The 14,872-nt window shown below is 37.9% G+C and overlaps 1 protein-coding gene across 7 annotated transcripts in view; it reads right to left on the minus strand.

Moving 5' to 3' along the window:
- CLASP1 (cytoplasmic linker associated protein 1) overlaps window positions 1-14,872 on the minus strand; it is a 284,571-nt gene that overhangs the window by 38,998 nt on the left and 230,701 nt on the right. For all 7 annotated transcript variants that reach the window (XM_064382842.1, XM_064382848.1, XM_064382847.1 and 4 more), the window contains 4 exons: window positions 14,458-14,536; window positions 13,278-13,421; window positions 4,476-4,619; window positions 3,837-3,943 (listed from right to left, as the gene is read on the minus strand). In XM_064382842.1, the coding sequence (XP_064238912.1) occupies window positions 3,837-3,943; window positions 4,476-4,619; window positions 13,278-13,421; window positions 14,458-14,536 (474 nt within the window). The remainder of the gene's footprint in view (window positions 1-3,836; window positions 3,944-4,475; window positions 4,620-13,277; window positions 13,422-14,457; window positions 14,537-14,872) is intronic.

The raw sequence follows: 14,872 nt of genomic DNA on the forward strand, positions 1-14,872 counted from the left end.
AGGAATGCAGGTGACTCCTCAGGCTGGGCCTCTGCTTGGGGAAGGAGCAGCAGACCCACCCACCTCTGAGTGTGCAGTGGGGTCACCCTGTTAAGCGCAACTTTGATTCTATCCATACTCTGGATCCTCTGACAAGAGGATCACTAACAATTACTTCCTATTGCTAGGGACATACACGCTATTTACACAGAATCATCTGCTCTATGATATGTCTGCTGAGAACACATAGCAGACCAGATTATTTCTGAAGCTCCTTGCAACTCTGTTTTTCATTTACCATAAAATCACAAGGTAAAATATAAATATGTCTTTCACAATGAAAGAACCTAGCACATAGATCTCTTCTCCAAATACCAAGTAGTATTTGTGTATTAGTTGGTAATAGGTGGTTTATTCTTTCACACAGAAATGTAATGGAATGTTTTACAAAAGTTTCACCTATTATCTACAGCATCTCTACTATTACTGGGTTGATAAAAAAACAACTGCCTCACTGGTAATATATATATATATTATATTAAATATATATATATATTAAAGACAGGGTCTCATTCTGTTGTCCAGACGGGAGTGCAGTGGCATGACGATGGCTCAATGCAGCCTCCCTGTCCTGGCTCAAGGAATCCTCCCACCTCAGCCTCCCAAGTAGCTGAGACCACAGGTGTATGCCACCATGTCTGGCTAATTTTTATTCTTTGTAGAAACAGGGTGTCACTATGTTGCCCAGACTAGTCTCAAACTCCTGGGCTGAAGCAATCCCCCCATCTTGGCCTCCCAAAGTGCTGAGAGTACAGGCATCAGTCACCATGTCTGGCCACTAGTGATATTTTTTAAAAACTATCAGATTTATCATTTTAGAATGGTTTCTGATTCTCATCATGATCCAAGTATAGAATTTTTGGACTAAAAAAATTTCATATTGACAGTTAAAATAGACTGAAAACAGGCCAGGTGCAGTGGCTCACTGTATTAGTAATTCCAGCACTTTTGGGAGGCAGAGTCGGGCAGATCACCTCAGGTCAGGAGTTCGAGACTCCATCTCAACTAAAAATACAAAAATTAGTCAGGCATGGTGGTGTATGCCTGTAGTCCTGGCTACCTGGGAGGCTGAGGCATGAGAATTGCTTGAATCCAGGAGGCAGAGGTTGCAGTGAGCCGAAATCATGCCACTGCACTCCAGCCTGAGCAACAGAGTAAGACTTGGTCTCAAAAAAAAAAAAAAAAAAATTGACTGAAAACAAATAATTGGTAATAGCTTTTCCCCTACAGAATAAAAAACTAACACTGTCTGGTCAAGACAACTCAAAGGAATGGCAGGTCACAGAAAATCAACACTTCAAGAGCAATGCTCAGAAAAATAGCTGAGACTATATACAACAGATCTGTCTACCTGTCTGTAGTCTCCTTAGAATGAGGTAACTTAGTCAATTCTATTTAGTGCAAGAATCCATGTCTTTTATCATTTTCCTGTTAGAAAATACATAGCCTATTTGAATAGTTCTAGTGACATGATAACATGACGCAGTTTTTCCCACTGCTAGACAGTTTCAGTTGTGAGAAAAATCATTTCTCCTGTGAGCTCCAATTGGCTAAGGCCATCGTGCTATTTACGCACTGAATGATGGCAAGTTTTAAAAAAATTTTTTCTACCAAAAAGAAACTACATAAATAATTCCCTAAAGAAGAATTTGATAACAAGATAATATTTAGACTACACATGAATTATTTAATATTGAAAATAAATCTCTTCGTTTTTTCCACTGATCTGTAACTATAACTAAAAATTAAATTGAGGCCAATTAAGAAGGAATAATGACCTTGAAAAGCAAAATTTTTAATGACTTGAGGACCCATGAAGATTGATTTAGCCAGTTCTTAGCTCTGATGAATGATATTAACAGCACTACCAAGCTTTTACTTAGATTAGTAGCACAAATAATAATAAAATGCTTAATTTGAGTTATACCTTTCGACTTTTTACCTAAAGAATGTGGCACCCTAAGAATGCAATAACTAAAAGATAAGATGCATGAACTATGTATTATGGGAGAAAAGACTTCCCAATTAATGTTACATAGGTTATCTCTTCTAGACAGAGACAACAATTTTTATAGAGAATTAAGTTTTCCACAAAACTTTCTCCACTAGGAAAGATAATTTTATGATTTTACTGTCATCACTGGACCACCATATTCTTTAGATACAGATGGTAGCATAAGAAAAAAAAATGGCTGAACCTCAGTCACACCTGGGAAAGCCAAGCATATTTTCATTAGTCTCTGGTTTCAATTGTTTAATTGTAACAGCCTGTTGAAGTCAAGACACAGACCAAATCTGGAGACATAATATCATATTGTAGTCTGCCTAAATATAGTGCAGAGGGACATTCTGGGGGAGTAAACATAAGGGCAATTTAAACAGCAAGGTAAAATAGGTATAGAAGATAAACTGCAAACTTCTTATGTTCCAAAGTATTTAAAGGAAATGAGGAATTAGAAAACTTCAGTGATAAGGAAGAAGTGTGGGAGATTCTTGATCATTTAAAAAACCAAATATAAAAGCAATTATGTTTTGATGTCTTCTTAGGAATGAGGTAACCATTAAGGGAAAAAAGCATGTGGTGGTATTTTCATTTCATTTTAAGATCTTGGTGTCAGCACTCCTCAGAACAAAAGCTTCCTGGTTTGTATTGTTAGTGATCCCAAAGAGTTAGGCTTCTTGTAGACAAACAGAGCACGTGTGCCCCTTTCTGGTCCAAACACTGGCTCTTTCCTAAAAATTCCGGCAACTACTTTGAGTGGGGCCATGGGTAACTTCCAGCCCATGTGAGGTGGTCACTAAAGCCACCAAGCAGACTTCTAAAGGCTCTGGTCAGATGCTGAAGTATTATCTAAAGATCCCAAGACAAAGTAGTTTCTCTTTTTTTTTTTTTTTTTTGAGACAGAGTCCCACTCTGTCACCCAGGCTGGAGTGCAATGGCGCAATCTCGGCTCACCGCAACCTCTGCCTCCTGGGTTCAGGCAGTTCTCCTGACTCAGCCTCCCAAGTAGCTGGGATTACACGTGTGCACCGCCACACCCAGATAAATTTTGTATTTTTAAGTACAGACTGGGTTTCACCATGTTGGTCAGGCTGGTCTCGAACCCCTGACTTCATGATCTGCCCACCTCAGCCTCCCAAAATGCTGGGATTATAGGTGTGAGCCACCGTGCCTGGCTAGTAGTTTCTCTTTTTAAGTCACTGCTTCAGCTTCTGTAAGGTCAATGTTTGCATGGTGCCAACAAGAGTATGAAATGTTGATCCAATTTTAGTTCCCATATTCTAAATCACAGTCTTTCAGAGCTGCATTTGGCTTCAAACATGAGAGCAACTATGTTTAGAATGACCACTTGGTTGAAAAACTACCCCAGACTTGATGTAACTGACTATAACAAGTTTGCTTAGATGACTAAATACCTTCAGGTTCTATCACTTGCAGAACAGGTAATGAGCTGGATTTTATGTAACATGGATTCTATGTAAAACAGTACTAAATGCAAACTTTCAGTTGAGGGTACTATTAGGGACTAGTGAGTGTTTAGAGGTACAAGAACCACAGAGAACACTCAGCACATACCACTCATCTTACCATCACAGAAGATGGTAAGTTAAGATTTGCATAATCTTTGCATAAGATTATACAGTTACAATTTGAGTGAGGACTAAAACCCATGGTTCTTGATACTTAATATTCTTTTTTGTTACTTAGCTTAGTCTAAAAATTTAGAAATAGGCTGCACTGCAACTAAGGTGCTTTAGTTTCTTTACTTCTGTGGAAAGTAAAGGAGTGTCCTTACCTTGGAGACAGACCCCCATGGGAACAGTTGGTGGGTGAGGTCAGGGGGCTGGTCCTGCTGCTGGTGTGTCGGGAGGGTGTCCGGCCAATCGTATTGCTTGGAGAGCCCTGAGGTGAAGCAGAATAGGCATCGTTATTCAAGGGCTGTATATAGAATATTGTTCTATTCTTCCCTTGGTCTTTTAACCCACATGTAAATAAATGGATAGAATCTGCCCAGAATGGTATTTTTTTTTTTTTTCGGAATCATAAGGCCAATTTTAAGTGCATATGAACCAAAAACGAGTAATCATCATACAGGCACTCCTGGAGTCGAATGATGGATGTTGGTTGTGCTAGAGTGAAAGACACAACTCAGAATTTGCATCTTTACAGTGTTGAAAAATAAGACCAACTCAGTGAACGAATGACAAATTGGATAACCTAGTGAAAATGTAGCTGAACAACCTAAGAGAAAAGGTTATACTTAAATACCAGATTCATTCACTCGCTGGGCTTATGATGGCCCCATCCTCAGGATGCTCAACATTTACTGAAAGAGGACAAGGAACTGGGCTATTCCATTAGAGTAGGTTCTAAGTAAGGGTTACCCAGAGGTCATGGACATCACACAGGCACCAGCTGGGACCAAAGCACTCACCACACTGGTGTTACTGGAATTCTTGAGGTGGTTATGCAGGAGTTTGGTGGCACCATCCTGGAATGTTTTTGGCAAGGCACCAAGTAACATGGTAAATTCAGGAGTATTCAGTTCAAACAGAGAGATGAGCACAATTTGCGCTGCCTAGAAAAAGGAACCATGATTAATTTATATAATGTACAATAGTGGTCCTTCATCAAAATGTTGATTTAAAATTGTTTTTTTAAAAATATTTTTATAAGTAGAATCACTAATAAGAGGGCATTCTAGGCATCAAAAACAAAAAGCATCTGAAGAAAATATTGTCAATCGTAAATAGTCTGACTTCAACCTGGAAAATAAACCCTGGCTTCATTTTAATGCCCTGGCCTTGGAATTCCACAGCATATTAATAATAAATTCCTAGAACTTTTCTTTTGTTGGTCGGTACTAGGAAGGAAGCTGCTAAATGGGTAAATGAAACAAAAAAATTTTTTTAAAGTTTAAGATTGATCCTACTTTAATAATTCAGAACTGAACAGGGACCTCAGTGCACCCTGAAAGCACAAATTTTCAAACATGCTGCATTAGGGATCTTGAGAAGCCACACTCCTCTTTACCAAGAAACACTAGAAAAAAGAGTATAAATACCTCTGAAAAACTTCTACTTTTATACTTATAAGCCAAGGAGAGAGAGTTCTGAGAAGCAAACTGGATGTGCTCTTCTGCCTTTTGGAAAATGTTCTACTTTTGTTTATTAATTGAGTCAACACACTGCAAGCCTGCTTGTAATGACTGTGGTAGCGAGGTAGGCAAAGCAATGAGCTGAAACAACAGTGGTGAGTGAGACTCAGGCTTCTAGTAAGTGATGTGCTTTCTATAGATTTAGTAGCAGGCAATCTGAGCCTAAAGCACAATGCCTGTGGAATTAATTACAATAGTTTTGATTTACAAAAGCTAAGCCAAAAAAAATTTTAGCAAATGCTAATTGGCATCTCTTATTAATTTCTAAGAGTCAAGAAAAAGACACAAAAAACGGTTTCAGTGAATACAATCACCTCTTTATCATTTTTAACCATAAAGACTTTACCAACAGAGTCTTTCCAAGGACTATAATTTTTTAAATTGTGGTAATTATTCAGAATTTTTTTCCATGACATAGAATATTACACAAAAATGTGCTTGCAGAGAGTTTTGGAATTAAATATCACAAAATATTTCAATGCTTTTACAATGTTAAAATTAGCGAAGGTCCAGTTAGGACAAAAGTACTATTCTGTCCATGGAGAAGGAAAAGAAATACAAAAACCCAAAGGTATTTAACCAAAAATAAGAATTATGAATTTGAAAATATAATCAAAAATCACTTTAACATTTTGAAATCATTCATTAAGCACAGCATTGGGCAAAAGCACATTACTTTTTTCACCTTTAATTTCAAATACAGTCAAAATAGCTTTTCCACCCAAATTAAATCATAAGTGGTCAAAATATTTTTATGACATGGGCAAAAAGCATTCATTATTGACTGTACTAAAATATATTTTTCTATATTTCATTTTGGAAACATTTTAAATAAATAATCTGAAGGAATCTATTTCACCATCAATTTAATGTACTATTAATTTGATATGTATATTTGTATAATAGAACAATTTCCAAAACTCATGCAAAGTAACGTGTGTATTTTTTAAAAACACTGTATTAGGTGTTAGAAAAAAACAACGCATGCAGAGAAATAAGGTTCTACAAGGAGAAAGAAAGCAGCAGCCTAGAATTGTAGTAGGAAAAACACATCAATGCCATCAAGTTAATTCAAAAGTACTGGCACTTAAATTTTGTTGATTGAAAATGGCATTTGAAAGTTATAAAATATATGATTGCATTCTTGAATAGTGTGTTTTTTTATGTGAAATGTGCCCCTGCCTTTATCTAAGAGACAATATTTCTTCCCAGAATGATGTTATCTAATGTTACAAGCTAACTTGAGGCTTTTCATGAAGCAAATTATAAACTTAGTAGCTTAAAGTGTTTCCAAAGTAAAATCTTTTAAAAATAAAATCCAAGTTCTAGAAACTGGTAGAAAGTTTCATTTAAATATACATTTTTTTTTTTTTTTTTTTTTTTTAAGAGATGGGGTCTCACTATGTTGCCCGTGCTGGAGTGCAGTAGTTATTTACAGGTCCAATCATAGTGCACTGCAGCCTCGAACTCCTGGGCTCCAACCGATCCTACCGCCTCAGTCTCTGGAGTAGCTGGGACTACAGGCATACATCACAGTGCCCGGGACAAGTATCCAATGTTTAAAAGATTTTATATCACAGTTTTACAAGAAATTAGACTGTTACGCAGTTCTCAAATATTTTATTTCCAACCCTCTGAATATGGTTGGTTAAAATATGGAATCCAAGCAAGGAGGAAAACTGGGTTATATTTATCACTACCATCAATGATATGATCTCATTAAACAAGTAATTCCAGATATGGAACTAGGTTGGAAAGATGAACTTAGAAAAAGCCTGGGGCATCGCTCATGTTCACTAGTGACTCAAAAAGCGGAGTATGCCACGGTTCTTGTCTGCGTATCTGCACTGTTGTCTTTGTAAGAGGCAAAGACCATTAGGCAGCCAGATGAAAAACTGAGTACTGCTGACATTTTCTAACGGGCAACCCTACGGCAATTTATTTTAAGGATCAATGGCAACTTAAAATGAAATGATTCTCACACACATCCTCATTGAAGAATTTTTATTTTTATTTTTTAAAGATAGGGTTTCACCATGATGGCCAGGCTAGTTTTGAACTCCTGACCTCAGGTGATCCACCCACCTTGGCCTCCCAAAGTGCTAGGATTACAGGCGTGAGCCACCACACCCGGCCTCTCATTGAAGAATTTGAGGGGTGGAGTTTGTAAAAGGTTCTTCACATCTCACTGTTACTGTCTGAAGAGAACTCTCAGGGACATCAACTGTCTTGAATGTTGCACACCTTATACCAGAAAGGAATTCTTCCTAGCAGATCAGAGCAAAATAACACTTTGCCAAATACTTCAGTGTTCCTAATAATTTGGGAAAACAAAATTTGAGAGGAAAAGCAGAATTTTCCAATTTATTAAACAACTCACTGATCCCTTCATACTGTCCTTAAAAATTGCTTCGTAAAGACACCAAAGAGAAACTATTTCAAAACTGTCAGACATTTCTCATTTGGTATCTCTCTCTTTCTTTTTTTTTTTTTTTTTAAGAGATGGGGGTCTCACTATGTTGCCTAGGCTGGAGTACAGTGGCTATTCACAGGCATGATCACTGTGCACTGCAGCCTTGAAAATCCTGCAATTCTCCTGCCTCAGCCTCCCAAGTAGCTGGGACTACAGGCATGTGCCACTGTGCCAGCCTACTATCTCTCCTTTTTACTCTTCTGTTAAAATACGGTAGTTGTCGACACAAACATGGCTATTCCACTGAGAAGGTAGTTAATCATAAAACACACCACCACACAAACATTGACACAGGCACACATATACACACTCATACATTATTAATTTTAGGTTTCTCAAAAGCTTCCTAGTGCCTTCTCAAGGGCAGCTGGTATTAATAATCTAAAAAGCAAACAGTGAAGTGTGCTGTTTGAAATTAGTACACAGTTTTCAATCTACCTGTTTACAACTTTCTTCCAAGTTTCCTTCTCCAGGCCCAGAGCAGGTTGAAGTTGACCTAGTGGGGAAATCCTCACCTACTCGACTACGCTGAAGCGAGGACTGGCAAACAGGAAAGGTGGGAGGATTGAATCAGAAAGAAGCAGAAAGTGCCTAACCATGGCAATCTGTTAGCTGTAAAAGCATTTGGCTTCTTAGATAAAATCAGTGAGACACACATGATTGAAAGTTAGGAAGAATCAGAATAATAACAGTAGCTGCCAGTTTTAACCCTCAGTAGTATCATTAGGTCTTTTACTTAATAATCCTGAAAGTAGTATTCTTGCTTCAGGTGATGAAATGGAAGACGTCAAAACAAGACTTGAAAGAGGCCAGGTGCCGGGGCTCATGCCTGTAATCCCAGAACTTTGGGAGGCTGAGGTGGGCAGATCCCCTGAGGTAGGAGTTTGAGACCAGCCTGGCCAACATGGTGAAACCCCCACCTCTATTAAAGTACAAAAATTAGCTGAGTGTGGTGGCATGTGTCTGTGATCCCAGCTACCCAGGAGGCTGAGGCAGGAGAGTCACTGGAACCCCAGAGGTGGAGGTTGCAGTGAACCGAGATTGTGTCACTGCACTCCAACCTGGGTGACAGAGTGAGATTCCATCTCAACAATAACAACAAAAAAAGATTTGAAAGAGACTCACAGTCACAGTTAAGCTGAGATTCAGTTATTTGATAGTAAAACCCTTAGCTTTCAGAATAGAGGCATGCTGCCTTTATAATCATGTATTTTTTTAAAGTCAATTAGAAATCTTACCTTTTCAAGGCTATTTATATATTAATACTTCTCCTTGCTCTAGCCAACAGCATCTTTATAATTCTAGGTTTCTTTGCCATGCCTTCACTGCCCACACTTCTCAAAACAAGGTCTGGGGGCTAAATCTTTTGCTTCATTTGACAAAGAGAATCACAAATAATAAGCAAATGCACAGGCATTCTAAATTCCAAAATGTAAACATCAATTAAGTGGCAGAGGCAGAAATCAAATGGAGGTCAAACTCCAGAATCTACCTTCTTTCTATCAGTAATATATTTTATTACCTTACGTCAACAAGGAGCAGGATAAGAAAGGCTAGGGTACATCTGCGTAGTTACATCACACAACTAAACCAGTTAGGGATCCCACAACGAGGAAATGGAAGAGTTGACTTTTGGAATAAAGCAGGGCAGTTATAGACTGGGTTGGGCTTTTTCATCTTGTCCAAACCAGCCTCAGTGAGGTAAGCACACTTCACTGGTGACTGTGTTTTGGTTTTAAAAATATCTTAACAATTTAAGCACCCCTCCCACCACAATGTGAAACACCACGACATACTGAGCTAAGAAGAAAAAATATTTTAAAAAGCTAAAATCAATGAATTTGGACTATATCAACTTGTATCCGTCTAAAATGCTTCAAAAGTGCTTTCACAAATACAGTTGTATGGACTTACGAGAGTGAATTATGTTGTCTGAAAAAGTTCTCAGGTACTGTTTACATAAAATATTCTCTAGAGATGAGTCTAATAAGAGAATTTACTGTATACATTTCAGACTGGACGGCTCTTCTGCATTTAGAATATAACCCTACCCTAAAACAATTAAAGCAGGACATTAACAGAACTTGGTTTAAGAACACAACATGCTTTAAAAATCACCAAGATTTCCATAATCCCTGATATAACCTTAAAAAACTCTGGAAATGAAGGATGAGGCAGAACAAAGTTTATTTATACAGACATGTATTTTACATTTAGTGTGTTAAATTATCTAGATAGGAATGGTCCTAGTTTTATTTTTATACAGATTTAAAATAATGATAATTTTAGATCTTAGAGCAGTGATATATACTATATCACAATTTCTAAGTATTTTAATTTGTTTAGGCACTACATTCATTTTGACAATGCTTCAAGAACATCTCATATTCTTGGGTAAGGCAGCTGCATCACTTACAAAAGCAACTATATTTAAAAATGTCCAATGGATGGTACATCAAAACAGGGAATTTAAATAAAAGTGAATATACCTCCAAAAAAGATTAATCTGCAGTGTTCTAATGTAAAGTTTGAGGACGTCTATTTTAATACTATGCTATGATATGCCTATTTGAATCAAATAGTAATGCTTTACTAGTTAGCACTGAATGCCTACTGAAAGCCAAATAGTTTAGAGACACAAACATCTTGGATGATTAAAAAAAAAAAAAAAAATCTAGAGGGTGCCAGAATACAGACATGCATCTGATAAGTAAGTTGAACGATATCACAATTTTCGGAGATAGGTAAAAAAGCTCCATCCTAAAATAAGAGCGAGGGAATTATCAAGTAACTATGAAGCCTTCTGCCAACCCTCTAAAAGAGACACCAAAGCCCTGGTAGTCAAGACACTATGATGGCCCCCAAGATTCCCCAAAATGTATTGTGCCCTATATAATCCCTCCCACCCTCAGAGTGAGCGGGACTTGTGAATATAATGGATATCACTCCCATGATTGTGTTACATGGCAGAGGGATTTTCAAAAATGTAATTTAGACCCCTAATCAGTTGACTTTGAGTTAATCCAAAGGGAGATTATCCTGGGTGGGCCTGACCAAATCAGGCAAGTCCTTAAACGGCATCAGAGAGATTCAAAATGAGAGAGATTCTATGGCTGGCTTTGTTTTAATTTCTCCTTTGTTTTTGAAGAAGAGTCTTGCCAAATAGTGAAGAATTCTTGGCTGACAGCTTTTTGTCTTTCAGCCCTTTCGATGTCATCCACTCCCGTCTGTCTTCTGTGGTTTCTGATGAGAAATGAGCTTTTAATCTTATCAAGGATCTCCTGCATGGGATGAGTTGCTCCCCTCGTGCTGCTTTCAGGTCTCTCTCTTCAGCTTTCAACAGTTAGATATGATGTGTCTGTGTAGTGGATCCTTTTATTAAAAAAATCTTAGTTTGTTGGGCTACTTAGATGGGCACTGTTTTTCATCAAATTTGGGGAGTTTCTTAGATATTATTTCTTCATATATTCTCCCGATGGCTTTAAACAAGCAAACTTCCTGGCAGCCTCTACTAGCTGAGAATGGTTCCCCGTTGATATTCAGCAAGAAAGCAGGCAGCTCAGTTCTACACCTGTAAGAGGCTAGAATCTGCCAAGAGCCAATGAGCTGGAAGACCTCAGCCTCATATGAGACTGCAGATCCAAATGACATCTTGATATCAGCCTTCGAGACACTAACCAGAAGGCCCAGAGAACACACGCGAGGTTCCAGATTTATTACTGTGAGATAATAGATCTGTCTTGTTTCAAGCTAAGTAAGTAGAAGTTTGTTATACAATAGATAACAAATGAAGAAGTCAAAAGAAGGGAACTTTCAAAACTATAGTTTAAAAAATGATGGCTTCAAGTATCATTTGAAGCGAAATCATTTCCATATGGGTGTTTATCATTCATTAATTCATTCAAAATATCTATTAATGCCTACTATGCTACTCCAGGCATATGCCAGGCACTAAGCATGCAGGGTGAGCAAAACATTCTCCTTACTGCTCAACTTCCCAAACCCTCTGCTTCAGTCTATTTCACTGTTCCAGACAAACCTCATTTCTTACACATGACTACTGTTCCTCCCCTAAACTCATCACTTATGCAAACTGCATCCATATTCCACAACTGAGGATGAATCTTGCTTCTCTAGGAAGCTTTCTATGATCAATACAGAGTGTGATGAGCTGACAATATACAGAAAACCAGGCAGGTATTCCATCAGTTTGAAGAAGGTGCCCAGGGTAACAGGGCCCTAATCACTAGAATGGGTTTAGAGGAAGCACAAGAACTCTAGGTACAAGGTAGGAGGGAGGAGGGGAAGATGCCAGGGAACAGAGAGGCCAAGCCTAGTCCCGAAGATACTGTGAAGCAACACTGCGTAGTAAGGGAACTTGCAGCAACCAGATCAACACAGTATCAGCAGTGTGTATGTCTTGAGGTTCGTTCCAGGGCTGTGGCCCAAAATACTGGGCCTTGTCTGTGCATGAAAAATCAGTCACGAGTGAAAGGAACCCCAATCAAAAAAACAACAGTGTCTAGGCTCCACCCTATACTAACTAAATCAAATTACTTGGGAACAGAGCTCAGAAATCGACATCGATTTTAATTGCAGCCAGAACTGTGAACTTAATCTAAATCTTTTCAAACTCCTCTGAAGATCAGGATCATTGTCCTAGAACCTGAGTGTAAGTTAGGTGTGAAGGCAAGGAGTTAAGCAGACCTCACAATGGGCAAGGAGAAAAAGGGGCAGGCATGGAAAGTAGCATGCCAGTGGAGATAAAGCTTTGTGAAGTAACACTGTATAATCCAAAATAACTGAAAACAAGTGTTGAAGCTCATTCAAACAGTAAATGAATGAAGTGATTTCTGGCAATAACTCTAATTTCCTATTTATATTTGGCTTGAGCTAGGATTAAAATAAGTTGAGGTTTTTGGAGCCTCAGGCTGATAATTTGAAATTGTATGTAATGTTCTGATTAGAAAAGTAAGGACAATAAGTCCTAGTTCAAATATTCTAATGTGCATGTCCACAGAGAGTGGGCATTATGATCAAAGCTAGTTTGTCCCACACAGGCCCTAACTGAGGTAATATGTGAATCTAAAACATGTTTCAACCCATAGCAGGCAATACTTAAGTAACATTCCATTACAAAAGCACACACTCACATATCACACACATACTTATGTGCTACATATTGGAAGATGTTCGCTCTTTTTTAAGAATCTATTACATCTTATTAAGCTTTTCAACCACATTTTACGATCAGGGACCCAGCAGCCAGCTAGCCCTAGATCTGCAATTTCATCTTTAAGGTACATATTACAAACTGATATAAGGAAAACAAACATCTGTGTAAAAGACACTAATTTACTAGTGATTTCATATTACAAAATACACAAAATAGATGCCTGGGAAAACCATAAGCCAATCATGCAACATTTCAGATTTTCATTTTTATATTCAAAACTAGGCAGAGCCAGAGAGAGAAAAGGGCAACAGCAGAGTCTTAGTGACAAAAGTTTGTGGGTGGGTGGTGTGGTTTGCAAGTTTCTAAATACATTTCTCTAACACAAGCCCAGGAACAATCTGTAATTATACATCAGCTCTCTTGGACATACCTTTCTCACGTCTGAACTCTTTGGTTCTGTTGTCCAGGTTATGATTCTAGAAACAGCAAGCCTTGTCTCACTAGAGTTTACAAAATCTGTTGGATCCATCTGTCTGGCCAGAGACTCAATATATTTCAGGATTGCAACTTTGACCTGAAAGAGCCAATAATTATAAACATTAAGTACACTTGATGAATCTTTGAAAAGAATTCTTATCAGGTACCAAAGAAAAGTAAACCCTGTTGAGGGGAACCTCCTTCCATTCTCCCGGATTTGTTTCCACATGGAGCAACATCCAACAGGGAGAAAAGCATGAAATGACTGATGGGTAAGTTAAGGGACAGGAAGGGGCACATGGCTCAGTCTTCTTCATTGTTAGGTGCCTGTAGAGAAGCATGCTCTGCTCCTCATCTATGCTGCAAGACACTTCCAGGGCAGAAGCCCATGGGATTTCCAGCTCTGCCACTGACCACAGGGTAAGTTCAACTCTAGTTCTGCCACACATTCTAAGCCATGTTCTGTAAGGCAGCACTTTCAGTAATCCAGCTCATGTTCTGCCCTAACTTTACCATCAACTTCTCAACTAGTTCTGACCTCAGGAGAAAAAGGTAATTATTTATTAGGCTCATCCTAAAACTTCCAAAAAGTTAATGATCAAAGAACAGACGATGAATGTGACCTAATTCAAATTAACACACATCCTCCCTCAAATTTGGTCTTGTTACTATAGGTAAGATTTTCCACAACATGTAACAATTAACTTTCACATCTTAGAATGTTAGTATTAAACATTCCAATAAGATACCTATCTCTACACACTAGAATGTCTTAATTTTCTAGTTTAAATATTACTTGTGAAAAAGACTAGTACTGCCCAAATGTTGGTAAGGATGTAGGAAAACTAGAGCTCTCATACACTGCTGGTAGGAATACAAATTTAGAAATGCTGGTAGGTACAACCATTTTAGAAATTTCTTATAAAGCTAAACATATACCTACCCAATGAACCAGCAAATACACTGCTAGGTACTTAACCAAGAGAAACAGGAACATATATCCACAAAGAATCAAACAGGAATGTCACAGCAGATTTATTCACAATAGCTAAATATGAGTCACGCATAAACAAAAGTAAATTTAAGCAAATTTGAGTTCCAGGGTTGAATTGTAATGACAAGTAATTACTGACCTTGAGGTTTGGAGTTTGAGTTTGATCCACAATAAATCTCATCAAAATGTTAAATTGTTGATCAAATGGAAAGGAGTCCCTAGGTTGGGGCGGGGGGAAAAGTGCTCATTTTTAAAGAAATTTATTACAAAACAATGTCAAACTATTTAACAAAAGCATACCATTATAGATTAATATATGTAAAACCCTGTTCACATTTTTAATAAATAGTGCTTTTCATTTTATGTAAAGTAATACATGTTATACAGAAAATCTGGAAAAAGGAAAATCTTGTTTCAAGTCCCCAAACATAAACTGAACTTACTCTGAGTGGCTATTTAAAAAATTAAGACTAAGCAGTAAACTAAGGAAGAAATTTCTACCTGCCTTTCTAGGGATTTGCTCATTTTCCCTCCAGCCACCTTTGTGGATATTG

Source organism: Aotus nancymaae, unplaced genomic scaffold (assembly GCF_030222135.1).
Source record: "Aotus nancymaae isolate 86718 unplaced genomic scaffold, 86718_ANA_hifiasm-v0.15.2.pri h1tg000029l, whole genome shotgun sequence".
Classification (NCBI taxonomy): Eukaryota; Metazoa; Chordata; class Mammalia; order Primates; family Aotidae; genus Aotus; species Aotus nancymaae.